Source organism: Acomys minous (assembly GCF_964271855.1).
Source record: "Acomys minous genome assembly, chromosome: 17".
Taxonomy (NCBI): domain Eukaryota; kingdom Metazoa; phylum Chordata; class Mammalia; order Rodentia; family Muridae; genus Acomys; species Acomys minous.
This window is the reverse complement of record NC_140500.1, coordinates 15,472,089-15,497,167: the sequence shown is the minus strand read 5'-3', so window position 1 is coordinate 15,497,167 and position 25,079 is coordinate 15,472,089. Positions and strand designations below refer to the sequence as shown.

The 25,079-nt window shown below is 46.8% G+C and overlaps 1 protein-coding gene across 6 annotated transcripts in view; it reads left to right on the top strand.

Moving 5' to 3' along the window:
* ETV6 (ETS variant transcription factor 6) overlaps positions 1-25,079 on the top strand; it is a 242,031-nt gene that overhangs the window by 169,857 nt on the left and 47,095 nt on the right. For all 6 annotated transcript variants that reach the window (XM_084764886.1, XM_084764885.1, XM_084764889.1 and 3 more), the window contains one exon: positions 22,590-22,754. In XM_084764886.1, coding sequence (XP_084621012.1) covers positions 22,590-22,754 — 165 coding nt within the window. The remainder of the gene's footprint in view (positions 1-22,589; positions 22,755-25,079) is intronic.

Below are 25,079 nucleotides of genomic sequence, written 5' to 3'. Positions count from 1 at the left end.
AAGCCATCTTGCCCCCTTCTTCCCACTGACTACCTTATTGAGGTTGCTTCTGCCTCTCGCTCTTGAAGCTTTGTTGGGGACACTCAGCAGAGGGATGGCTTTATAAAGGTGGGTCTCTCCTCCCTCCTTCACCCCAGTGTTCTTTCCCAACTACCACAAAACCACACTTTCCCTACTAAGTACACATTCCTAGGGCTGGAACAAAAGGCTCCTGTGAGCTGGAAAACAGCGGGAAAGAGTGCAGCAAGGCCTGAAGATTTAGAGGGTTTCATTTCTTCCTTGCTGGGGGTTGTATTGTGTTTGGATGCAGTTTAAAATCTGCTTCACCACTACAGGGGAAACTGAAATGTGCCCTAAAGCTTCTCAGGGACCTATCTGATCTTCCTCCTCCTACCATAGTGACTTCCTGCTACTGGAAGGTCAGGGCCCCCTCCCCCCAATGCTCAGCAGACCCTGGGAAACCAGCTGTGAGGCCTCAGACCAAGGAAGGGTGCCCTTCAGTGAAGTTCTGGTATTTGAGCCTCAGTTTACTCAGATGGCCTTTCCCTTTTCTGCATGTCTCCTTGCTTAGGTCTGTTCATGACAGCAGGGCCAACAGCCATAGGAACCTGCCTTCCAGGGACAGTACACTTCATTGTTACAGGAGAGAACCAGGAACTCGGAATTTTCCGTCCTTCCTATTGAGGAGAATTGGATCCCACAGAGAAAGTAGCAGCTTTAAAAAAGAAACAATACACGCACGCCCAGGTCCCTCTGTGCTGAGCTGGCAAGCCTTCTTCCCTGCCCGGTAGTTCCAGACACTGTGAACCAGGGGCTGGCCGTGCTGCTGAGCTCCCGCGTTTTCAGTAGCAAGTTAATGTGGCCATGACTCAGAATTATAGGACCCCAGATGCCAAGGAAGTGAACTTAACTTCTTTTTGCCTCACGGTGGACTCATAGGCAACAAAATAGGTTTCGTGTTCTAATGAGGCAGTGTGGAGACTCGGTCCTTGGTGGCTCCCAAGCTGTGTGGTGTCTGCTCCCTCCCCCCACCCCCACCCCCACCCCTACCCCCACCCCCACCCCCACTTCATTGCTTGCTGGATCATTCTTTCAACCCATCCTCCCTCAGAGCCGAGAACCCAAAATCCAGCTCAAGTTCTTGCAAACAGCACTCCTGAGCCTAACCGTGAAAAGGCAGACAGTGATATGCTTGTCCGGGGCGCATCTTGTATCCTGAGCCCGGGAAAAGCTGGGACAACCTTCTACTCCATTTAGGGAGAGCCTGGGTGGTTGCTGGGTGGAGCCTTGAGCCCAGGATTAACAACAACAATACAAAGAAAATACACATAGAGGGTGCAAACTCGATCTTGAAAAACAGCTTGCTGTTATTATGTAACACCTTCCTTCCAAGGACTACCAAGAATTTCCCTGCAGATTTTGCCCAGTTCTCACAGAGCGTGGATTATTTCCCAGAAATGATTTAGGCTCTTTTGGAAAATGCATTGATTCTTCTAACCGTCATGATCCCACTTACAGTAAAACCACTATTATCTGATTTTCTATGAGTTGTAAAGCTATTATTAACGGGCACATTATATATTTTACCAGTACAGTGACAGCTGATGTGCATAATGGTGACCCCAAAGTTCCTTAAGACCCTCAATTGCCCACTCAGGAATCAAAGGAAGATTGAAAGTGTATTCAATTGAGTTTTTCATGTTAAGAGTCTTATTATATTCAAATCCTCTTTAGAGGCATCCAAATGTGTACCCGCTATAATTTTCTATGGCTGCATCAATTCGGAATATCCTATCCATTCCATTCTTGTGTGGTCAGGTGACTGAACCCATATATATATAATATATATAATATATATATATATATATGAACAATTTACACCTTTTCACTAGTGGGGTCTAAACTACAAATGATTTTATCTCAAACTTGAAAGAATCAGTTTATTCTGAGTTGTAGATTTATTTTTCATTTTGTGCGAGTGTGTGCTCACCTCTGTCTGCATGAGTATGTGTGTATGTGTGTGTGTGCGTGTGCACGCATGCATGTATGCACACACCTGAGTATATGTATGTGCACCTACTCTTTGAGATCTTAACCCAGAAGTGCTTGCGCCTAGTTGAGCCTGGGTTTGGCCGTGTTACTCCGAAGCTGTTGTGGCTTAGCATTTGCCCACCACTCAGGCCTGCTGTTGGCTTAGAGTCATCATCATTAGTAGCTCAAAACGATGTGCTTTCGCTGTGGTCAGTTCTTCTTCCTCCCTCCCCTTATATAAGTTGCCTAAAGGGTTAAGACAAAGAGAAATAAGGTGAGCAGAGTATATATATCTTTCCATGCCCCCTGCATTTTACATCAAACCTTCATGGGAAACACAAATCAAACCCCACCCCCCCAGGAGCTGTGACTCAGTCGCACAGACCTGGCATGGCTTCTGCAGTCTGGGATCAGGAAACCAAGAGCTTAAGCCAGCAGGAGCCTACAGGAGAAGGAAGCAGAGATCTAGAGCAACAGAACAGAACGGGCGTGCCTTCCTCTCTCCTGGTTCATCAGTTTACACAGCTGGCAGAGAAGTCAAGCTGCCTCAGACTGGGATATCTGCCTATCACTTACTGGTATTTCATAGTGATAACAAAGAACCATCACGTTCCTTACCTCATCTGATGCAAGGCTTCTAATTCTGTACCCAGCGTTCCTCCAAGAGGAGGAGACCGCCTTCTATGGTGACTGGTTCCCACTGTCCCATTGTAAACAAGATAATTGTTTTTGGAGCCGCCTCTTGAAGGCCACAGACTCGTGGTATCACCTGTGGTTTGGGAGTCTAGTATATTTGCTGAGCCCTAAATTAAGAGTTGGTCCAGCTTCTTACTAGCTAGGTGACTTTAGAGGAAGCCATTAGCTCCTTCCCTCTGTATTGCTTAGCGGGGAAATAAGAGCCATCGAGTACATTCCACTCCCTCTCCCAGCTCCTGTGAAGCCAAGCCAGGTCAGGAGCTCTCCCCACCAAACTGCTGGCAGCCATGCTCGTGATCTGAGTCTAAGGAGTGCATCTAGGAGAAGCGGCATCCGTATGTATAGGGGCTTGCGTATCACAGCTCTGTAAATGGATGTCCCTGATAGTCTGATGTCTAGCCAGTTAGTAAGGCAGATTTCTAGGAAAACACATGGCAAGTATAAGGTGTGCTCAGTTTTAATATTCCCTGTGGGGCTGATGGGGCCGCTCAGCCCCCAGGCCTGACAACCTGAGTCCAGTCCCTGGGACGTACATGGTGGAAAGAGAGAACTGACTGCAAGCGTTCTCTGACCTCCAGTTGCATGCCATGGACTTGTAATCCTCCTGCTTCGGCCTCCCAGGTAGCTGGTATTACAGGCATGTTGCCACCGTGCCTGGTTACTTATTTAAAAGTTCTTTGCCACTTTTCTTTTTCTTTTTTTTTTTTTTTCCTTTGCCACTTTTCAGTGGCTACGCTAGTCCCGACCAGCCACATGCCAACTTTAGGTGCCCAGGCTCTTCCTAAGATCTAGTCCTTGGTCTTAGTCCTGTTTCTCTTGCTATGATTAAAGCCAAAGTAACTTGAAGAGGGAACGGTTTATTTAGCTTTCAGGTTACAGTCCATTCTCAGGGCAAGCTGAGGCAGGAACTGAAGCAGAGACCACGGCGGAACATAGCTCCCTGGCTAGCTCAGCTTGCTTTCTTATTCTACCCAGGACCGCCTGCCCAGCAGTGGTCTGGGTTCTCCCACATCCAACACAAATCAAGAAGATGACTGCAGGTTGCCTACAGGCAGTCTGGTGTATGCATTCTCAGTCGAAGTTGCTCTTTCCGGATGACACTAGCTTGTGTCAGATGGACAAAAATCCATCCAGGACAAGGGCATAAACGGGACTGTACTTGAGGCCGGTTGCCTAGTCAGATAAATCAGTAACACACCGGCAGCTTCAACATACTGTTCTAGAAATCATGCATGCCTACCAAGTACTCTGGAAACAAGACAGGAAGAAGGACGTCGCTAAGGAGACTTTTTAAAAGTGACTTCATATATAGGCCTTAAAAGAGAGAGGCAAGGGCTGGGGAGCTGGCTCAGTGTTAATACTTGATATGCAAGTATGAAGACATGGTTCAGATCCCCCAAGAGCACATAGAAAAGGCTGGACACCGCTATGTGATGGTAACCCCAAAGCCCGTGGCCTCTGTACGTACTCCCCCAGGCAAGTGCATGCATGCAATCACACATGCGCACACCCACACATACCACGCTGAAGGGATTGTTTCAGCAGACAAAGATGTGAGAGAAGCCAAGTGGAGCATGTGTGAGAGCAAAGGCACACCGAGGAGAGTGGCTGGTCCAGTCAGGCATGATAAAGAGCTGGGAGAAAGTCTAGAAAGGTACCTGGAGAGATTAGGTTAGAATGTCGCATGCCTCTTTAAAGGGCATCACTTTCAGCCAGGCATGTGGCGTATGCCTATAATCTTAGCTACTTGAGTGCCTAATACAAGAGGATCATAAGTTCTTGACCAGCCTGGGCAATATAAGACTGTCTCAAAATAAAATTTTAGGAAGCATCATGGGTGTAGCTCAGTAGCAGAGTTTCTGCCTGGCATGCGTAAGGCCCTGGGTTCAATCCTCAGCACCACACATAATAAAGGTTAAAAAGGGTGATTTATTCAGTAGGAGCCATGAAGTTTTTTAATCAAAATAACAACAGGATTGGTTCCTAAAGACTTCTCCAGACAATACTGTGTGATGTCTTTGAATAATTGGCATGGGGTTAGTTTTATGCCAACTACAGTATGGTATCTCTGTGTCTAAAAGGTCACTTCCGTAAGAGAGTAGAACCGTCGAACAGAGTGGAAACTGGCATGATGCTTCCCTCACATGGGCCCTGGAAGTTTTTCTCATCAAGCCTTAGGGTTCCCTGACAAGTTTACCCCACTCCCTGTACTTACTGCACGCGGGCACCATGTTTTCTGTCCCATCAGTCCCACCAGGTTGTCTCTGCATATCCCAGCTAGCCTCGCTGCCTGCCGGTGGTCAACCAGCTCTCCCCTCAGCCTGGGCTCTCCCCCTCAGCCTGGGCTCTCCCCCTCAGCTTGGGCTCTCCCCCTCAGTATGGCTCTCCCCCTCAGTCTGGGCTCTCCCCCTCAGCCTGGGCTCTCCCCCTCAGCCTGGGCTCTCCCCCTCAGCCTCCTCACTGTGTCCTCTGCTCTGACTCCAGTTACCAGAAGCCTAACTCCACTGGACATGCATTCCCACTTTCTCCTTGTCTTGACTCTTCTATTTGGCTACTGCCTGCAGCTTGCTCCGCCTTGGCTCGTAACTCCACTCTCCCCTGACTTGCTGCCTGCTATCTCATTCTTCCAGAATACACCTTTTATAAATAGCTCACTCCTTAAATGTTTTCTTTGGGGGAAACTCATCTATTATAATGGCCTAAGCAATCAGTATAATGGAGACACCCAAATTTGAATGTATCCATGACTCAGGTCTTTCTAGACAAATACATACAACTGCCTTCCTTACCGGATGTCCTGTACTCAACAAAAAAAAGTGACACATCTTTCCACATCCTCCCCCGTGGCCTGGCGTGGAAGGGTACCACTGTCTGTCTGGAAAAGTTCAGAAGCCCAGGCTCTGTCATTCACTGCTTTTTTTTCACACTGAGTTACTCTTGCTGTTTCATCTCTTCTGCCACTGTAATATCTTGAATCCACCCTGTCTTCATTCCTTCTGTTTTAGTTCAGGTTAACAATGCCTGTCATCTCTGTTTCTGCAGGAGCCCCTTAGCTGCTCCCCTTGCAGCAGCCGTGCCCTGATGTGATTCATTCTGCCCTGCACAGCTGGAATGGTCCTTCGAAACAGTATCTGATTATGTTACTCCCTCGTTTAACATCCGTCAATGACTCCACGTAGCCTTAGGATACAGTCTACACTCAGTACAGCAGAGGAAGCTCTTGTTAATAATGACCATTATTTCTCAAGTGCTCAATCTATGCCAGGTTCTGCTCTGCCCTGAGAGCTTTATATGTATGCTTAGTGCTCATGGCTCCATGAGGAAGGTCAGTTATTGTCCCAGTTTTATGCTTGAGGAAACGGAAGCACACGAGTGTACCTTGCCTAAGGTCATGCAGCTAGCTAGCAAGTTGAGGAGCCAAAACTTAACCCCAGGAACACCTGACTCAGAGCCTCACTCCTGACCAATGTGCTACGCTGCCCCCTTTGTACAGGATAGTTTCTCGTTCATTCGGAAATATTTTTCGAGGTCTTATAGTGAGTTATTAACTGTTTGAGGCATTGGGGGTATAGCAAGAGTAAACAAAGGTCTGCCTACATTCTATGAAGAATAATAAACAAAACCAGGCTTGGGAGGTGGCTCAGCGGGTAAAGCACTTGCTGCATAGCATCTATAGAAACATGAGGATATGAGTTCGTATCCCTAGCATCTGTGTGGGAAAGAGAGATAAACATGGAGACAGGCAAATCCCTGGAGTCTACCAGCCAGCCAGTGAGATCCAGCTCAGGAGAGACCTTGACTCTATTAAGGTCAAGGGTGATAGTAATAGTGATGGAGGAAGAGGCCTGATATCTAACTGGCTCCACATATGTGTGCATGTGCGCCTGCATGCATGCACACACACACACACATACACACACACAGAGCAATACACACATTCACACACAGAGTAAATAAGCAAACAACACAAGTAGTAGAACTGTTAGAAAGAGAAGTTAATGGAACAAATAATGCAACAAGAAAAGGAGAAGCCAGACGAGAATACAGACGAGCTTGTTTCGGATGGAAAGTTCGGGAAGTTTGCTTGAAGGAAGTGAGACAGTCTTGAGATGGCTCCAGCTGAAGGAGCAGCCAGTACAAAGGCCCCGGGGCAGGACTGTATCTGGTGTGTAGGCATCAGTACAGCCAGAGCAGGAAGTGGCGGGTGCGGGGCGTAGGGTCAGAGCACGTCAGGCTCCTGTCATCTTAAGGACTTGGGCATGAAGTCCGAGTAACTACCACCTGTGGAAGTGGGTCTCTCTACGGGTGTGTGGAGAACAGACTGTAGGGGAGCAGCGGTGGAAGCCGGGGGGATAGGGGGGCTAGTTTGGGACTGTGAGAGAGCCAACCGTGGCTGGGACTGACTTGGAAGCAGCCCAACTGAAGGAAAAAGTTGGGTGCGGATGCGGAGCCGACAGCATTTGCCAGCAGACGGGAAGAGCATGCAGCAGTGGACAGGAAGGGGGCCTGGAGGCACAGGGTCCTAGGACACTGACAGCATGTAGTTGGCCTTCTCAGAGACTGGGAGCCACAGGTGAGGGCGAGTGCTGTCTACATGTCCATTTGAGGTAGATTAAGTGCAGGGCACTTTCACACCAGAATGCAGACATCATCTCCCACCCGACTCTTCCTCAGCACACACTCACACACCGTGTGTGACAGCCATGTCGAACAGCTCAGCTTCCCAAACTGGCTGTGCCCGCCAAGGTGTCATACCGTCCTTCCTCTCAGAGGCTACCCTAGCCTGGTTCTGATGCAGGCTTGGAAATGTCTCTGCACTTCCCCAGTTTCCCAGCCGGACCGTTTGCAGAGCGTTCCCCTTGACATCCCCGCACCCAACCCAAGGCTCGGGGCACCATCTTAGCTGTCGAGTGGGCTGAGGAGTGAGTGGAGGGAACAATGGGTTGGCGACCACTGTGCAGTTAGACCGCAGTGCGTTCAGCTGGTGATGCTGGGAATTCCCCTGGCCTGTCGCCAGGTGGGATGAACACTCAGCTGAACTGAAAGAAACAGCAGATGTCAGGAGTCTGCACGCTAAGCCCGCCCTGTTTCATGGGAACACCGCACAGTCTAAGTCCGCTTTCCTGAATGCTGGTCCCCCACCTTCGCACCCCAGCCCTGGTTCCTGATTTGGTTAATCTCTGGCATCAGTAAGCATGTTCCTTCTCCTTTGCACATTCAGGTCTGTAGGGGAAATTTTGATTTTTAAAACCGGAAGAGTGTTTAACCTAATGACGCGCTGCAAGCTTGCCTTCCACAGGCCCCTGGGTCTGCCAAAACGATCAGGCCTCATTATTTAGGAAGCTGCCTCAGCCAGGCATTACTAATTTGGGCATTACTAATTCGGTGCCTATTCGGGCAAATGAGCAATGAATCGTAAAGTGCTTTTGTCAGTGAATTGCAAGTGAAGAGGTGAGGTCAGGGGAGAGTGAAAGAATGCTTGGCTTTTGCCTCATTTCCAGAAAGGACGGACATTACTTCCTGGAAGCCGCGCTTGGCAGCCGGCTTGGGGAATGGGAAAGATTTATTTCCTTCTGCCAAAGCTCAATAATTCAGCTTGAGTATTTCAAATCGATACATTTCTTGCAAAGTTTCCAAGGACCACGCTTTGGGGGGAAAGAAAAGACGTTAAAAACATTATCAGTAGGACACAACTCTGCAGTGATTGAGACTGATGGATCGAGAGTGAGTCTGGTCTTCCAGAGAGACAGACGCCTAATGAGAAAACAGAGGGGAAGAGGAGAGTAGGGCTGGGAAGGGAGAGAGCAGAGTTGAGGCTGGCAAGCTGGTAGGTCACCTGCAGGCCCGCTGTTAATCACCTGGTTTTGTGGGACTGTTTCCCAGAGCTGCTGATGGGCGCCTCTGAAGGGCTGTGTGCAAAGCTCATTGAAGCTCCCTTTATCTCCGAGGCTATGATTTGTCACTGTTCTGGAGGAAGACTCACTTGCAGAGGTCTTTGCCTTCACTTAGGACGGCTGAGCTGTCCAGCCAGCCCACAAGGCTGAGTGAATCAGATGCTTTTGAAAGTTCCAGATGTCTACTGTGCTGGCATGGAAGGGTGGTGACCAGGTCTACTGGGCTCTCCTTGTTTTAGAAATTCCTTCTGATGGGACAGTATGTTCACGGAAACCAGTCCTTAGCTCTGTAATGCGAGAAGCCCTATACCCTGGGTTTCCAGTGCAGTGCCTTGCCTTGTTGCTTGCTGTAAGTCCTGTCTGTTTCTCCTGTCAGTGTTTCTCAGGGTGGTAGTTCTCAGGGTAGTTTCTCAGGGTGCTCTGGTCTGCACATATGTGTCCTGAAGGCCCTCGGAGGAGTTATTACATTTCTTTCGCTTACTGTCAAAAAACTCCAGCAGCAGTTTACCAACAGGTGAAAGAAGCCCGATGTTTATCTTTTTAAGTCTCCAGAGCTGAGCCGTCCTTTCACATGGGAAGATGACAGCATAACTCTCTCAAGTTCCTATAAAAACACAGTGATTTGGTAGCAAAACAAAAGCCCAGGGACAATACTTAAAAGCTAGGTAGCCAGTTGTCCCCAAGGGTTCTGATAAACCCTGGGACATGAAAAACCCAAAATAACCAAGAAGTTTTCGCTCTGGAAGAATGGCTCATTTCACCGGCGGTGTGTGCGATCTCTGTGGCTCTGCAAGATGCAGGATTCTCTGGGGCATGCTAACTCTGCGCCTGGCTACCACCTTCTCCTACAGCAGCAGAGAATGAGAGACTTAGGGGAAAAGTCCCCAAGGAAAATAGAACCAAGCAGTTTCAGAATGCTGGCTGCCATGTTCGAGGAGCAGAGTAAGCTGGGGTGAAGTTGAAAGTAAGTTAATTCCTAGAAACCCAGGAAGAGTAAGTGTGCTTTAAAGGGGGGGAGGGGGAAGAGCAGGAGGAAAGTAAAGGGCAAGACTGGACTTCCCAAGACAACACATTCCAGGGTGACTTTACAGTAGTTCCCAGTAGCCATGCCCTTCCGTCTGAACACAGACTTTAGGAAAACGATACAAAGCATGCGAAGGGGTGGTGACAATAATGTTAAGTCAGACGTAGAAACACTGAGAAATAAGAACAGAACTCAGAAAGAAATCACGGGAAAATCACTTGAGAAAATAAAGAGTAAGCTAGTAAGAGTGTCTGCATGGTGGATCCAAAAGACCCAAGTTTTGAAGAGTCATGGAAGATGCAAGCAAAAGGTTGCAGAAGAAGGAAGCGACAAAGACACTAACTCAAGGGAAAGTGTGGCAAATATTGAATAAAGACAGAGGGATTTGTTTCACCATGTGGGTAATGGGATCCTGTGAGAAGAAACCCAAAGCAAGCCCAGGCCTGCAGAACACTGAGTCTGCCTCCTTGCCACCTCTGTGTTCCCTTATAAGGCCCCTTGAGACTGGAGTTGTGGTCACTGCAGAACCTTCGTGACCTCATCCCAAGATCTTTACGTCTGCAAAGATGCTTTTCATGAAAGGCCACACCCACAGGCTCCAGGAGTTACGGTATTAGGATACGTCTGGGAACAGTTCCGCCATTGATAATCTCCATGCTGGTAGGTGACAGAGACAGGGTGGATGTAGGACTTGCATTACGTTTTGCCTAGTGGTAGTGCAGTCCCTGCTGTTTCCATCAAGGTAGCAACATTTTTTGAGAAGTGAGGGCGAGCCGTGTGCTTTGATAAACAGCTGGGCGATGAGAGGCCACACCCACACAAAAGTTTTGCACAGCCACAAGAAAGGCCTTTTGCACAATACGAATCAATGTTTATTGCACCACCAGTGGCACGTTGCTTATTCTCTTGGAAGTTTTCATGGGTGCCCCTCTCCAAACTCAAAACACAGGGGCCTCTTTTCAGAACTCACGGTGGCTCGTGCCTGTGACCTCAGCACTTGGAAGATGGAGGCAGGTGGGTCAGGTATTCAAGGTCATCCCTACCCATAGAGAGTTGAAGGCCAGCTGAGCTCCAAGAGAGGAATGACAAACTCAGTGTAATGACAGGTAAGGGGTGAATCCAGCCCTCTTTCTTTTTGGTGTCATTTCATCCCCTACCTGCTCCCTTTGGCCACTTGGGGAGTCCACCTTGACACGCTGAGGCTGCCCTGCCGGTATTCCTACTGACTTTTCTTACTGCCTAACAAAGCTAAGCATGGGCGGATTGATGTCTGGTATTACTTTTACCAGCGTCTTCTCCCATGGATCTCCTCCTGACTTTATCACAACTATAAATGATGTAAAGGTCCAGGTAGGATGAGGGAGCCAGGCAAGAAAGGTGTGCTGCATAAGGCTAAGGCCTAGAGCTTCCTGGTTCCCTTCTGGCCACTGAGCCCCAAGGGGAATAGGGCTTGCCTTTTTCATTTTATACCACTGTGTACAAGTCTGTAGCCAAGGGCACCAGAAGCCTTCACCACCCTCATGCAGAAGAATGAAGCTAGGGGGAGAAAAGATTTTTGTCTCCTAAGAATGGGTTCAGGGACAGAGAAGTTAGTCTCATATGCACATGCGGGAAAGTGCAACACGACTGCCTTTAAATAGAAGTTGCTGGGCCAGATGTGAGACATCAGCGTCAGCAATGGCGTTAAAATCCCTCCACCCTGCTGGTGATGTCAGTCACGCAGACCTCAGATGCTGAGTTAGCGCTGGCTGCCTGGCCTTTCAGAGGACACTCAATTCCACAGCAGAGGGCAGCCAGTCTTTGAAAACATTTGGAGTCCCTGTCACCACAGTCAGGGAGGAGGAATAGAAAGTATGGAAGGCATGACAGGGCGGAATGTGAAAAAGATCCCCAAGAAGAGCCTTGAAGAAATGTAGGTTCCTTTGGCCCCGGTCCAGTCTGAGGTCCATGGAGTTCCTATTAAAAGTTAAATACCCCTTTCTATCTTCTGTCCCTCCCCCACCCTCCCCCCTCACCCCCGACACACACACACACACACACACACACACACACACACACACACACCGTTCTTGTCCCTCCCACACCACCACCTCTGATATTCTGTGATGGCAGGCACTGTCTCCATCCTGAGAAAAGGCAGCTTGTTTTCACAGAATTCCTGAGGATAAAGAGCAGCCCAGGCGGGAAGTGAAGGGGGCAGCTGGGCCACACAAAGGCCAGCCTTTCTCCCACTCCAGTGATTGGGTCTCTCCTGTCCCATCCAGAATGAGAATGAGGGTCACTCTTGTCACAGTCTGTAAAGGAACGTCTGTGGATTGTGGCTGCGGCCAGACAAGAGATCATCTGTGTGTGGCTTAAGGGGGCAACAGGGAGAGAAAACCTGTTGATTCTCTTCCATTCAGTCAGCCCTTGTCAATCATCCATACGATGCAGACCCACAAAGATCCAGCCAGATCTTTGCACTCATTGCTCCCATTGTATGCACTCAGACATCTGTTTGAGAAACACACTCAAGTTTTTGTTTTTCTTTCCTGTCTTGCAGTTGGGCTTCTTGTTGCCATAAGTTTTGGTAAAGTTGGTAAATTAAAATGACTACTCCCAAGTATAGGAAATTCTGTCCTTTTTGCCTCTTGGCTTTTGAAGCTCGTCTCTCTGTGAAATCTCTTCATTCCTAGTCACAGCAACTCCCTGTTCATAGACTAAAATACATGATGATGATGGTGATGGTGGTGATGGTGATGAACTTTACTAATTTGTATATCAAGTTTCAGTGTGTTAGCAAGGTCTTCTAACATTCTTGGCGGGGCGGGATGCTCCCGTCAGGTCTGCTGCCAAGTAACTCCCACCATTTCATCATGCCTTGATGTCTAGGTGAAAAGCGGGCCTCCTTTCTGATTCTGCATTCTGTTTACCTCCCCTAAATTTGGGGTAGTATGTATATTTGTCTTTCAAACCGAATTCGCTGTTACATTCGATCACAAGTCAGCACTTGTATACAAGATACTTAAGAGCACTAAATTGCCTTTCCAGTGATCCAAAAGTCAACTCCAGTGGCCCAAAGTCGTTGAAATGGCAAGCACCTGTCCCTGTGTGTGTGCCTTTCAAAGGAAAAATAACGGCTGACGCTGAACTCATTGAGAGGCCCTTGCTTTCACAAGTCCATGACATGAGTGGCACTGCTCAGGTCACACTTTCTGGGATTAAATGGAACCTCCTCCTCCTCATCATGTCTTCCTCGGGAGAGTGAGCTGAAGCGTTGACGTTTAGTTCGTCAGGGAATCCTTGTGTTTGCTTTGATTTTTTAAAACACACTGTCCCACGGTATCAATAGAGCATGCATTCCAGGACCCGCACTGACACCCAACTAGGACTCTCAAGGCCCTTTTGTAACAGGATAGTATCTGCCTAAAACCTATATATAATATATGTGTTGGTTGAATTATCTATGTGGAGCCCATTGGTGTCTCTTGTACTGAACTATTATTTTAATGACTGAGGGGTTTTTTTTAAGGTGCCTTAATATTTCACACCTAAGGCATCTTGCCTGACCCTCCCTCCTTCTTCCTTCCATTGACTGCTCCTGACTTGTTCAGTATCTGCAGCCATGCTAAAGCTCAGGCACTCAGCGCTCTAGCCTCTCTTCTATAAGACCCCCTAAAATGCATGGAGCACATCCTACATACTGGGATTATTACATGTATACTTAAGTTTCTGTTAGGAAGAAAAATGACTCTTTTTAATACAATTTCATTCATTTCTAGAGAATTTTTATACATGCGTACAATGTATTTTGATTATATTTACCCTCTACTCCTTTCTCAACTCCTCCAAGATCTACCCTTTCCTGACATAGTTCCTAGTTCTTTTGGTTCTAGGCTCATTGTAACCTTGGGAAAGCCCATTAACTGCTGTTAGCTTCAGTTCTTCCATAAATGCAGATGTGTCCAGTGTAGCTTCACAGTGGTTGCTGAGGTGACAGAAACATGGAAGCATTTAGTGATGTCCTGAACCTCACAGGTTCAAGGCCTGACTGTCCAAGGCCACAGCAGGACCTTGTGATGGGAGTGGTGCCTGGGCAGGAAGAGGTTGTGTTGTGTGACTTCAGCTGAGACGGCAGGATATAAATATCTCCACCTTAGGTTGGGGATTGACCACAGACTGTAATGTGCTACCAGAGTCCAACTGGTAGTCCAAATGAATATGAGGGGAGTGCAGGTGTTTGGATATCTTAGCTTCATTTCTACTGCAGTGATAACATACCCTGACCAGAGGTAGCATAGGGGAGGAAAGAGTTTATTTTATACACAAATCCAAGTTATATTCCATCATTTTAGGGAAGTCAGAGCAAGAATTCCAGCAGCCAGACCCATCACAACTGTAGTCAGGACCAAAGGAAAAAAAATAAACACTCTTGCTTGCTTGCTCTTGGCTAGCTTTCTCCTCTCTTGCTCTGTTCAGGACTCTCTGCCTAGGGAATGGTGCTGCCCACAGTGGCAGGGTCCTCCTACCTCAGTTAGTAATCAAGGAAGCCAACTCCCTACAGACACAAAGGGTAAAGAGTTACTTATAGGAACAGGATAAGATGGAAGAGCCTACCCCAGTTTCAAAGGTAATTCCCCAAAGCTGCATGTGTGGCTTGTAGGAAGTTCAGATGCTCAGGGAATCTTTTTCCCCACCAGTAGTTTAGTGCTTCTGTAGCTTGTGGAGTGGGATTTGTGAGTCTTGTTAGTTTCAGGGACTTCCTGAGACTGCATTGTTTATTTCCTGAGGCTTGTGGACCCTCTCCCCTCATTTATGGAGAGAATGTTTCAATTTAGAAGAAGTTGCTACACAACAGGGTAGCAGGCACAGAGGTGGGTTATGGAGCAGTAAGATCTTCACCTGTTTACAACGGTCTTACTGAAAGTGCACCTCTGTGTCCCGAATGCCATGTGCACATCACTGAAAAGTCACTCCAGTTACTTGCATGCACAGTTTACTCTTAGCACATGTACCTAATTACTGGCAAATTTATCTGCCCAAAGGTAGAAGAGACAGGGAGAGAGAGAGGCTCTGCCCTTTGACTCAAGTCTGACAGAGACTGGCTGGCAAAGTAGACCTGATGGGAACTTCTGCTAAGCACAGGAGCATGAGCCTAGGATCAAGGAAATAAGACAGGGCAGAGGTATTTTCTTGACTTAACTAGAAAGCAAAGTTTTAAACTTTAGAGGGAAACTACCTCTAATGCCGTGAACCAAAATGCTACAATACAACTCAGGAGAGTTAGAGTGCTCTCAAAAATGAGACTCTGACTTAGAAATTGCACATGACTAACAGAAAACAAAAGATGGGGGGGGGGGGAAACAGCTGAAATCATCCATATAGCCATTCTTTCTAATGAGCTCAATTTTTCTTTTTTCTTTTGTTCTTTTCTTTCTTTGGAGACAGGATCACATACAGCCCAGGCTAGCCTTGAACTCCTGATTCTTCTGTCTCCACCTCTAGCATACTGGGATCTCAGGACTTTACCACCTCAACCAGCTTCTCAACTTTTATGTAGATTTTTTTCTTAATGTAAATATAACGATCCCAGTGGAGCATGGTGGTACATGCCTATAATCCCAGCTACTCAGGGAGCTGTAGCAGGAAGACCGGAAGTTCAAGACCATTGTGGGCAATTTAGTAAAACTAATGCCCTATCCCATAGAATGATACTTAATACAGAAAATTGGGGAAAAAATGAGTAAAAGAGAAAGTAAATGTCACCTGTAATTTTACTACTGAGTGACGGTTGCTATTACTATTTTTATGTTTTATAAAACATCTATGCGTTGTTTGAGATTTTGCAAGAATACACACTATTTTGGTTTTCAATATGAATATGTATCCTTCCTGAACACTCTTGTCAATTGCATCGCTTTCTATTGTAGAGTTATCAGTAACTGACTGCTCACTTTTTATGATCTGTTTTTCGTTATTACAAATAGCACTTGAGGGGCCGGGTGTGGTGGCGCACGCCTTTAACCCCAGCACTTGGGAGGCAGAGGCAGGCAGTTTACTGTGAGTTTGAGGGCAGCCTGGTCTATACAGCGAGTCCAGGACAGCCAAGGCTAAACAGAGAAACCCTGTCTCAACACCCCCCCACCAAAAAAAACTTGATATTAAAAAAAAAAAAAACTACAAACATCTTTGTGCATGAAGGATGTTTGTGCATACAAAGTTATTTCTCTAAGGTAGATTCTCAGAAGTTGACATTCACGAGGCTCTTAAAATATCATTGAGTCATGTGCCAACTTGTTGTGCCAGCTTCTCTTTCCACAATCTCGTATCAGTCTAATGAGTTCCAATTTTCAAAAAAGCTGTGTAGTGGGTGACAAAACAAGTTACTGAAAAGAAAATCAGTAAAGGAGAAACGTCATGGTCTAGAATATTAAGACAAAGTGAGCTGCAAATAACTTCAGACAACAATGAGCAAAGTTGGGGACGCTTTAAGGAAAACCCTGCCACTGGTCTGCTGAGGCTCACATGGGGTAACACCAACACATGCTGAAAGAAAACAGGACTGTCCGTCTCTGGCTCGCCCCTCTCATCCTTCAAGTTGAGTGACCGCCGGGCAGAGAGCACTCAAATTAGGCAACTGGTTGGGAGAGCCCAGACTCATGTCATGTCAAGCCAGAGAACACTCCCGAAAGAGCAGGCATCCCAGTAGTGCCTTGGGACAGCCATATTGACCTCACATGAGGAGTAAATGAGGAGGGAAAGTGTGTACACAAACCAAAACAGCAAGGCTGATGGGACCCGAGTGCCGTTCAGGACAGACGTTCAGACCTGTGTGTGTGAGCACAGGGAAGCAGGTTCTCGCCATGGGGCCAGACACCGCTCCCTCTCTGTCCTCGGTAAAGTAGCTGAACATTTTATACTTGCTACGTGTCTGAGCTTTGGAAAAGCATTCCATCATATCGATGAGTATGTAGATGTGTTGATAGCTGGAAAGGTGATTGGAGTGGGACTGAGGTGTTACCAGGTTGCTCTCCCAGCTCGGAGCTCACCTGGTCAGCACTTCCCCTGACGCGTGGGGATGACAGATGCCTATCAAAGCTTCAGTGACATGAAGCTTTGTAATTGGATGGTAGTAGAAAGGGCAGGATGCAGCCTGCTACAGTGATGAAATCAGCCATCTCTTGATGCACAGCCTTACCGTGGGCTTATTCCTAGCGCCAGGTTTGTATGTATGAGCCAAGGTGTTACCATTAATGTAACCATAGAAAACGGGGGTGCATTCTTAGGAAATGCTTACTCCATGCCATATTATTAGTCCTTCATGTTACTAAAAATGATAAACATGTCATCTGTGATTCCCTGGTGCTTTGCAGTTGGAAGATTTCCCATACATTCCAGTCAGGCCAAATGGAGACACAGAGAGGCCGAGTAACTTGCACAAGGTCACACAGCTAAGAAATAAAAGTTCCACATTGGTGCTTAGAGCGTTTGTTAAGTTGTTAATGTGCCTTTATGTTCTGCCGAAGTACCAAATGGTCTTGGATAAAAGGGGGGGGCGTGTGCGATCATGCGAACTCTGATTGTGTCAGACCACTGGGGTTTCTACGTTGAGTCTTCCATTTCAGGCTATGTGACTTTATCTGAACAGACACTGAACTTCTTTGTGAAGCACTGATCATTGTTGTCTTATGGGGTTAAGGGAATTATGGGAGAAGCACACACACACACACACACACACACACACACACACACACACACACACACACAGTATCTCCTAACATGAAGTAAGGCCTTACATTTGCTATTATTATTGTTAATCTATTTGAGAATTATTATGGTGAGTGTGACTAGTGGACTGAGGAGCCAACCACCTCAGCATTACCTCCTCAGTTCTCTGGGCTGCTGGGCCTCACCTGTTCAGGCAAGAAATGCAGTCACCATTGTGATTTGGTTTGGTTTAAGCGTTCAGTAACTGTGTGCTGCATTGTCATTCAGCTGTGTAATCCAGGCAGGGAAAGACTGAATCTTTCCTTTCTCTTGTGCTGTCTTAGGAGTGGAGACCAAACAGCAAGAGTAGGGACACAGATATGCAGGTCTTTGAAAACTGTAGTTTTGGGATGTTTATTCTATGGCAAGATGACCAAGCAATCAAAGAATTAGTCACTGGACATGACTGGGTCAATGGTTGCTGTCACTGAGTCCAAGTGATGAGGCTCGAATGGATCCCTGGGGTGGGTTGACCAGGCCTGGTTTGGTTAGCTTTTCCTGGCCTTGGTTTCCTAATCAGTCACAAGGACCAGGGTTGAGTCAGAGCATCTCCAAAGCATCTGCCTCTCACATTCAGGACTCTGCCTTCCAGTGCATGGATTGCAGAGCAAATTCCTGTAAATACGGAGAGTTTGACATGGAAAGATGCTTTCACTAAGGGCCACAGTGGTGAAAGGCCTTGAGCTGGGAGCTGGGGTGTGGCTCAGCAATCGAGAGTGCTGAACATGTGTGAGGCCCTAGATTCCATTGCAAACATCACACACACACACACACACACACACACACACACACACACACACACACACTCCCCTCTCCCTCTCTCTCACAGTATAAAGGAATTTGAGCATAATAATAATGCTCAAACTACGCCTACCAGCTCTGAGTCCTCCATTTCCTCATCTCTTAAACTGAAAGGAGAACCCAGCCAACTGCAGGGCCCCTGTGAGTTAGGGTAGGTAACATGGGGGAAGCACCTATGAACTTTAAAGCGGCAAGCTGCTAGCTTTAGCATTGCCATGCTGGCTGACAACCGTGTCTGACAAAGAGTTAGAACATCACAAGGTACTCTTAAGCACTAATCTGCCTTCCATGTCTCAGAAGAGCCTTTGAGAAGTTACAAAATGTTAGGGTCATGATCAGTAATGTAGTGTAGTTTTATAGGAAAACAAACAGCATCCTCACTGTCTGCATTGTTTGTTATTTGAGATTCAAACTCAGTAAGTGCATGCTTACTATATTAAACCCTGCAGGAACTCGCTGATCACATACTCAGCCCCATATTTTTTACATAGAGCCATTGAATCACAGGGAAACGAAGTGGGGTGCCTCAAATCCTAGGCTTGCTTAGTAGTAGATGTGCGAACCAAATCCCAGCTCCTGACTCGCACTCAGATCTCTATCATTGATATAAGCCTAACTCAAGACTCTGGGCATGCGATGAGGATGCCCTGATGAGCGTGGTGGGCAACTTGAATGTGGAGTTGAAGAAACCATGAGAATTTAAAGAGTCTGGATGTATCACTGAAGGGGGTGTGTGAGCCCAAGAACTTGACTGGGCCTCTTTAGGAAAGAAGGACAGTGTGAGTCTTAGTAATTTTCTCATTCATAGCAGTTTAGTTCCTCCATACAGAATTCTTGCCAAATAGACTCCTGAAACTAATTGGTGTGTTAAGAATTCTGGTCATAGTTAAATGGCTCTCATGGCACATCGGTACACAGAGGATAATATCATAAGGGGGTCTCTCTCTCTCTCTCTCTCTCTCTCTCTCTCTCTCTCTCTCTCTCTCTCTCTCTCCCCCATCCCTCTCTCTCTCCCATCCCTCTCTCCCTCCTTCTTCCCCCCCCTTCCCTCCTTCCTCATCATTAACATATATATTCTTTCTTTGTTGAGTCCAGTTGCCAGAACTGACTGTGAAACAAATCCTACACGGCCCCCCCTCCCTTCCCAGGCAGCCTTGGTCCCACCCACAGCTGGGAGTTGGGCAAAGAGTCAAGACAAGTGTCAGTGCTGAGCAGTCTGTGAAAACAGCACTCTCTTCCCAGACGCATCCAAAGGAGCGGCCCACCCGCCCCTCCCTCCCCCTCCCAGCCATAAATCTGTCTCCTTGGGATCTGCAGATATTTTTTTTTTCTATCTTCAATCTGCTGATAACTTGCCTCGGCCAAGGATCTGTGTTGGGTGGGAAGGAGTCGATTTCCTCAGTCTTTTTGAAAACCAGTCTAAATTCCGATTGTGGATGGAAAATGCCTGGGTAAGAAAACAGAATCTGGAATCAGGCTTCTTGGATTCAAATCTTAGCTCCACTTGTTGCTAGAACCAGGTCATTTTCTAGTTTGCACGTCCATCTGAAATGTTGTACTATCGTGCAGTTAAATGAACTGATAGCTTCCAAAACGCTTTGAACAGTGCTAGGTGCATGGAAGTGCTTCATAAATGACTGTTTAGTAAATTGAATAATCTCCGTCGCATCAGTTACCTCCAGGTACCAGAGCTATTCCATTGAACACTTCAACATACGGTCTTTAGGGCCCTCCAAGGCAGTGGGTTTATTTTTTTCTCAGTTAAAATTCTAAAGCATGTGCTATGCCCCAGCCTTCTTATACCACTGAATTAAAAAAGAAGTAGCAGAGAGATTTATTTGACTTGCAGCACCACTAAGTAGCAAGCCTCTCTCTGGCTCAGTGAACTGTCCACCTTCTTCTTTTGCTAACGGAAGTGCCCTGAGGCCGGCTGCTTCACTCAGTGTCCTCAAGCAGGTTGTGCCCAGCATCAGGGTCACTGTTGTTCCGCTGCCAAGTGCTCTGTGGCACCTGCCGTCCAGCTGTACACATGCCCAGGCCTCCTTGTGGGCTCCTGGGGAGGGGGTTTCCACAGCGCTGTAGCCTCGGTTGTTTCAAGGCTGAGCTGTGGGAGAGATTAATGGGAAGTGAGAAGAGAATCTGTTATTCTTACCCAGCAGTGTTGTTGGGAGTGTGTGACTCTTCTTGTATTTAGGGAAAAGATTACTCATGAGGATTTTCTTCCATAGAGTATAAAGAACCTCAAATTACTGCTTGTGTCCCCCGCCCCCTTCTCACCCACCTCTGTGTTTCAGTTTGTCCTCGGTAGAAACGTCAGCATCTTACTTTCATTTCCCCTCCCAGGCAGGCTTCAGTTCTGGATTTACTTTGACACCCCAACAAGCTGCCCCAGAGCATTTCCCTGCATTGCCTAAAAGCTCCGGGGTGCTTTCCTGTGACCAGCCTGATTGGAACCTCCACCCATCCCCTGACAGAATTGCCCTCCCACTTACCCTGTAACGTCTGAAATCACAAACTGGCGTGCCATTCTTGTTCCAAGTGGGCACCGTTGACAGTAGGAAGTAAAGTTGAAGGTTTTCCCCAGCTGCCATTCACACTGTACTAGGAAGAGGTGGACACTTTTTATGTCCATACACCATTGTGAATAGGCATTGCTTTCTAGCCAGTCAAGAGCCAAACACAGAACCTCAAATACTTTAGCGGGACTATGTCCCTCTAAAGGTCATAAAGCAGTTGCATGCTAACAGCCCATACCCCATAATGCTACTTGTCTTTTCCGTGTAAAAAAAAAAAATTGCCACAAAATTTAAAAGCCAAGAAAACACACTCAAATGCCTGGAGTTTGGGTTGGTTGGTTTGAGTTGTATTATAATGAGGATTGAACTTTGGGCCTCACACACGCTACCCCTGAGCAATATCATCCCCTGCCCTCTGGTGACTTGAGACGCGTCTCACTAGGTTGCCAGGCTGGCCCTGGATTCACCTTGTAGCTCAGGCATCCCAGCCACGGCCTTGCATACTTTCCAAGTAGCTGTGCTACCAAACCCAGCCAAGTGACTAGTTGTGAGGGGTCTCCCATGGACTTAGAGGAAGCCAGCTTCTGTTCTTTAAAACCATCTCTTGCAGAGGAGCCTCGTAGAAGGCAGAGGTAGCAGTCGTTCTCCGAGCCTGAGGTGTTCTCCCTGGGATCTGAACCATTTGTCCTTCACTCTCAGCATACAGTGCTTTGCCATGCCCGGTTTAAGACTGAGCCGAAGGGTGCGCTTGTAAGACGTGCACCACATCTCCTCAGCAGTTTAAGTAATTCACCTTGAGAGACAGAAGCCCTCTCTCTGTACAAACACTTGTCGCACTAAGCTTGCTTTGACTAATAGCAATACTGACCGTACTGTAACCTACTTTTTAAAGGCGTTACTAACTTGTTGAAAAATGAACCAGGCATGTATTAATATATATGTAAAGTCTGTTTTCAAAAGGTATATGCAAACAACAGAAGTGTTATAGGTGTCTACAAACCTTTCCAGTGGGTTAATGGAAGATGGCTGGATTTGCTTATTTCTGTATTCAGCCTGTTGTGATATCACAGGTCACGTAGCTTCTAGAAAATTCCATATGAGCTCCCAAAAGAATGAGAGTAAAAAGAGAAAATAACATTAATATTGTTGTGGAAAGAGTTTTTGCTATAGACTGCCCAGAGGCTTCCCGTGATCACACCATGAGAACTATTTTCTAGTCACTTGAAGGATGTAGCAGAGTTTCTCATGTAGCAAAGTGAAATAAAAATACAGATTCCTTGCCTCCCAGAGACCCAACCTGAGCCACCTTGTTGGCAGCATCTGGCCTCTTTGCTCCCGTCATCAAGACAAATAGAAGGCAAAGGACTTTCTGTGTTACCCTGGCCTTTCCTTTGCCAAGAGGCTGGCCTGCCACTTCCCAGAGCCCAGCAAATGGCTCACTATTCAGCAGCCCTAGGGGGTCAGAATCAATTCTGGAGTACCCCCATTTCAAAGGACTTATCTACAATCACATCAGCTCTGAGTCTAAGGTCTCCTGCTAAGCCCATTGAGATTTGTCATGATTCCAGGCCTCTTTGGGTACCCACAGGGCACTTCACTTTAGAGCCAACCTGAAAGCAATACAGCCCCAGGGGCAGGTCTCTAAGACCCATCATCCCTGACGCTCATGGAAAGCGGCTTCCCCTCATTTTGCCTCCAGGTAAAAACTTAATGCAACACCACACTTAAGCACTTAGAAACCGGAGCCTGGAACCCAACCCAACCCAACCAACAGACTCTCGAGACAGTCTTGAGTCTGTTAATTATTCTGAGCCTTTTCCCCCTTTGTCCCAACTGTGTAACTGACAAGATCTTCTCTCTCTGCCTTGTGCTCTCCAACAGGCTTGCAGCCCATTTACTGGAGCAGAGATGACGTAGCCCAGTGGCTCAAGTGGGCGGAAAATGAGTTTTCCTTAAGGCCCATTGAGAGCAACACGTTCGAAATGAACGGCAAGGCGCTCCTGCTGCTGACCAAAGAGGATTTCCGCTACCGATCTCCTCACTCAGGTGAGAGTCTGCTTCTCGCACAGGCTCAGCGTGGAAAATGTGGTCTTTGCCATACTCACCTTAACCCATGAGACCCTCCATAGAACTTTATGGTAACAAACATAATGACAATGCAAGAAAAAGAAGAGCTGCTGCCGTTCACCAGTGTGTGGGGAAGAGGGGGGTTCCAGATCAAAGAGACTGTTAGAAGTGTCTCACCTGTGACCAGATGCTGGAACTTTGAGCCGTCTAGTGTCCCACCAAATAGAGAAGACAACTCCACTCCTCCCTTTTTATCTGCCTTGCCCCCCAACCCTGACGGTCTTAGAAGAGTTGGCTGGGAACACACGTGCTGGGAACCACTCAGTGAAGAACGCACAAGAGCTAGGCATGGTGGTGCACACCTGTAACCCCAGCACCCAGGGAGTTGTTAAGGCAGGAAGCTGAAGTCAGCCTGGAAAGACCCTCTTTAAAATAACAAATGGCAATAATCAAATAAGGAAGAAAGGAATTCAGGCATTTGCAGATACCTTGACAGAATCATTTTGTCTAGTCCCTGAGCTGTTAAATTGTTGCCCTATTAAATGGATCTGGGGTGATTAAAATTCAGAGACATGCTTGATTACTGGACTCAGAAGGACCAATTAATAAAGGAAAACAGACAAGTTTCCCTTTGTGTTCACTTTTACTTAGAGTTATTGCGCACATAGCATTCAGGTAGAATAGATTTATTTGCCCATTATTTTGTATGGACAAAGTCACTCAAGTCATTATCAACTTAATTCATATTATGCTCCCTAGACCTGCTTAAAAAATAAAAAGAAACTCAACGTTCAAGGTTCCTTTAATTCAGATAAATAATTATTAATAAATAAATAATTCAGATGAAAAATGCATTAGCAAACCTGACATTATGGTGCGCACCTGTAATCGTAGCACCCAGAAGCCTGAGGCAGGGGGATCATGAGTTAGGAGGCCAGCCTGCATCTTGAGACCCTTTGTCCAAGACAAAGTGTATATGCCCATGTAACTCCCTAGATGCGCTGGAAGTTTTGGTCTTTCGGTGTGCCCGTGTTGCTTTTGTAAGTGACTTCTACTCTTTCCAGCTCACCAGTGCCCTTACCCTTTAGGAATGCACTTCGCCTACGTTCTCCCAGTAATGAAAAATCCCATTTCACCATGGAACTGAAAATGCCCATCATCCTGTCAGTAGGAGAAGGTGGTTCCCTAGACTGAACAGCTGGGTTTTAGAGCTAAGACAGAGAATCCTAGAATGCAGATCACAGAGGGCAGTCGCCAGAAATTCCAAGGCAACTGCACAGCCTTGACTGAAGACAGGCACAGTTGGCTCTTTCTTCTCTTACTGTGTCTTTGAAGTAAAAGGAGTAAAACCGCGTAGCACGTCAGAGAGATGCTTAGAGAAGTCATGGGAAAGCTGTTAGCTCCCCAGCCCCCATGAGGTAGTGGTGGCAGGTGGTCCCTCTGTCGTGCAGAGGGGATGTTTGACACTGTATGATGCTGTCTTTTTAAAAAAAAAAAAACTACTTGTATACTGAACAGTATTTCTATTTCCTCACAAGTTTATTGCTTACCTTTATATTCTGCATTCAACCGGACGTAATTATTATATGTGTTTTCTGATTGTTCTTAAATACAGTATTAGTATATTTCTACAAACTGTCCCCCTTTTCTCAGGATCTGCCTTTAACTCATAAATATGAAGCTAATGTTCACTTACTTGTTTTTAGGTAAAAGAATATTCTTTTTTTTTTTTTCATTATTTTAAAATTCGGATATGGGGAAACTTTGGGCTTCATTTGTGCCTTCCACCAGTTGGTAGAGTTATCAGCACAAATGCATGCACTGGGAAGTAGGGGACACTTGAGAAGATGAGGCCCAGCTGGATGAGGTGGATCAAAATGCCTGAAATAGATGACCTTTGCCCACAGCAAGTGAAAAGTTTTTAATCCAGTTTAGCTACCAAGATAGGGTAAACCAAACTAAAGCGAAGCCAAGTTCAAAACTCACACCGTCCTATCGCAAGAGTGGGCATTTGGGGTCCACGCTCCACCCCAGGCCTGCCACCATGCCGTCTGTGCTGCTGGATTCACACTGGGACTCCAAGGGTGGGCCATGGGCTCTGTTCTTTACCCATCCATCTACAGGCAGAAAGGACCCAGCAGAGCACTTTTTTTCTGACAAGCCTAAAACATATGCCCCCTCGCACCCAGCATGCTTTCACTTATTTTATTTTCTCTATTTTATAATTGGTCAAAAAGGAAACCAAATCTCTGAGTCAAAATGAAGTAGTAGAAGAGAGAAGTGTTTGCCAACTGGGTGGTGTTG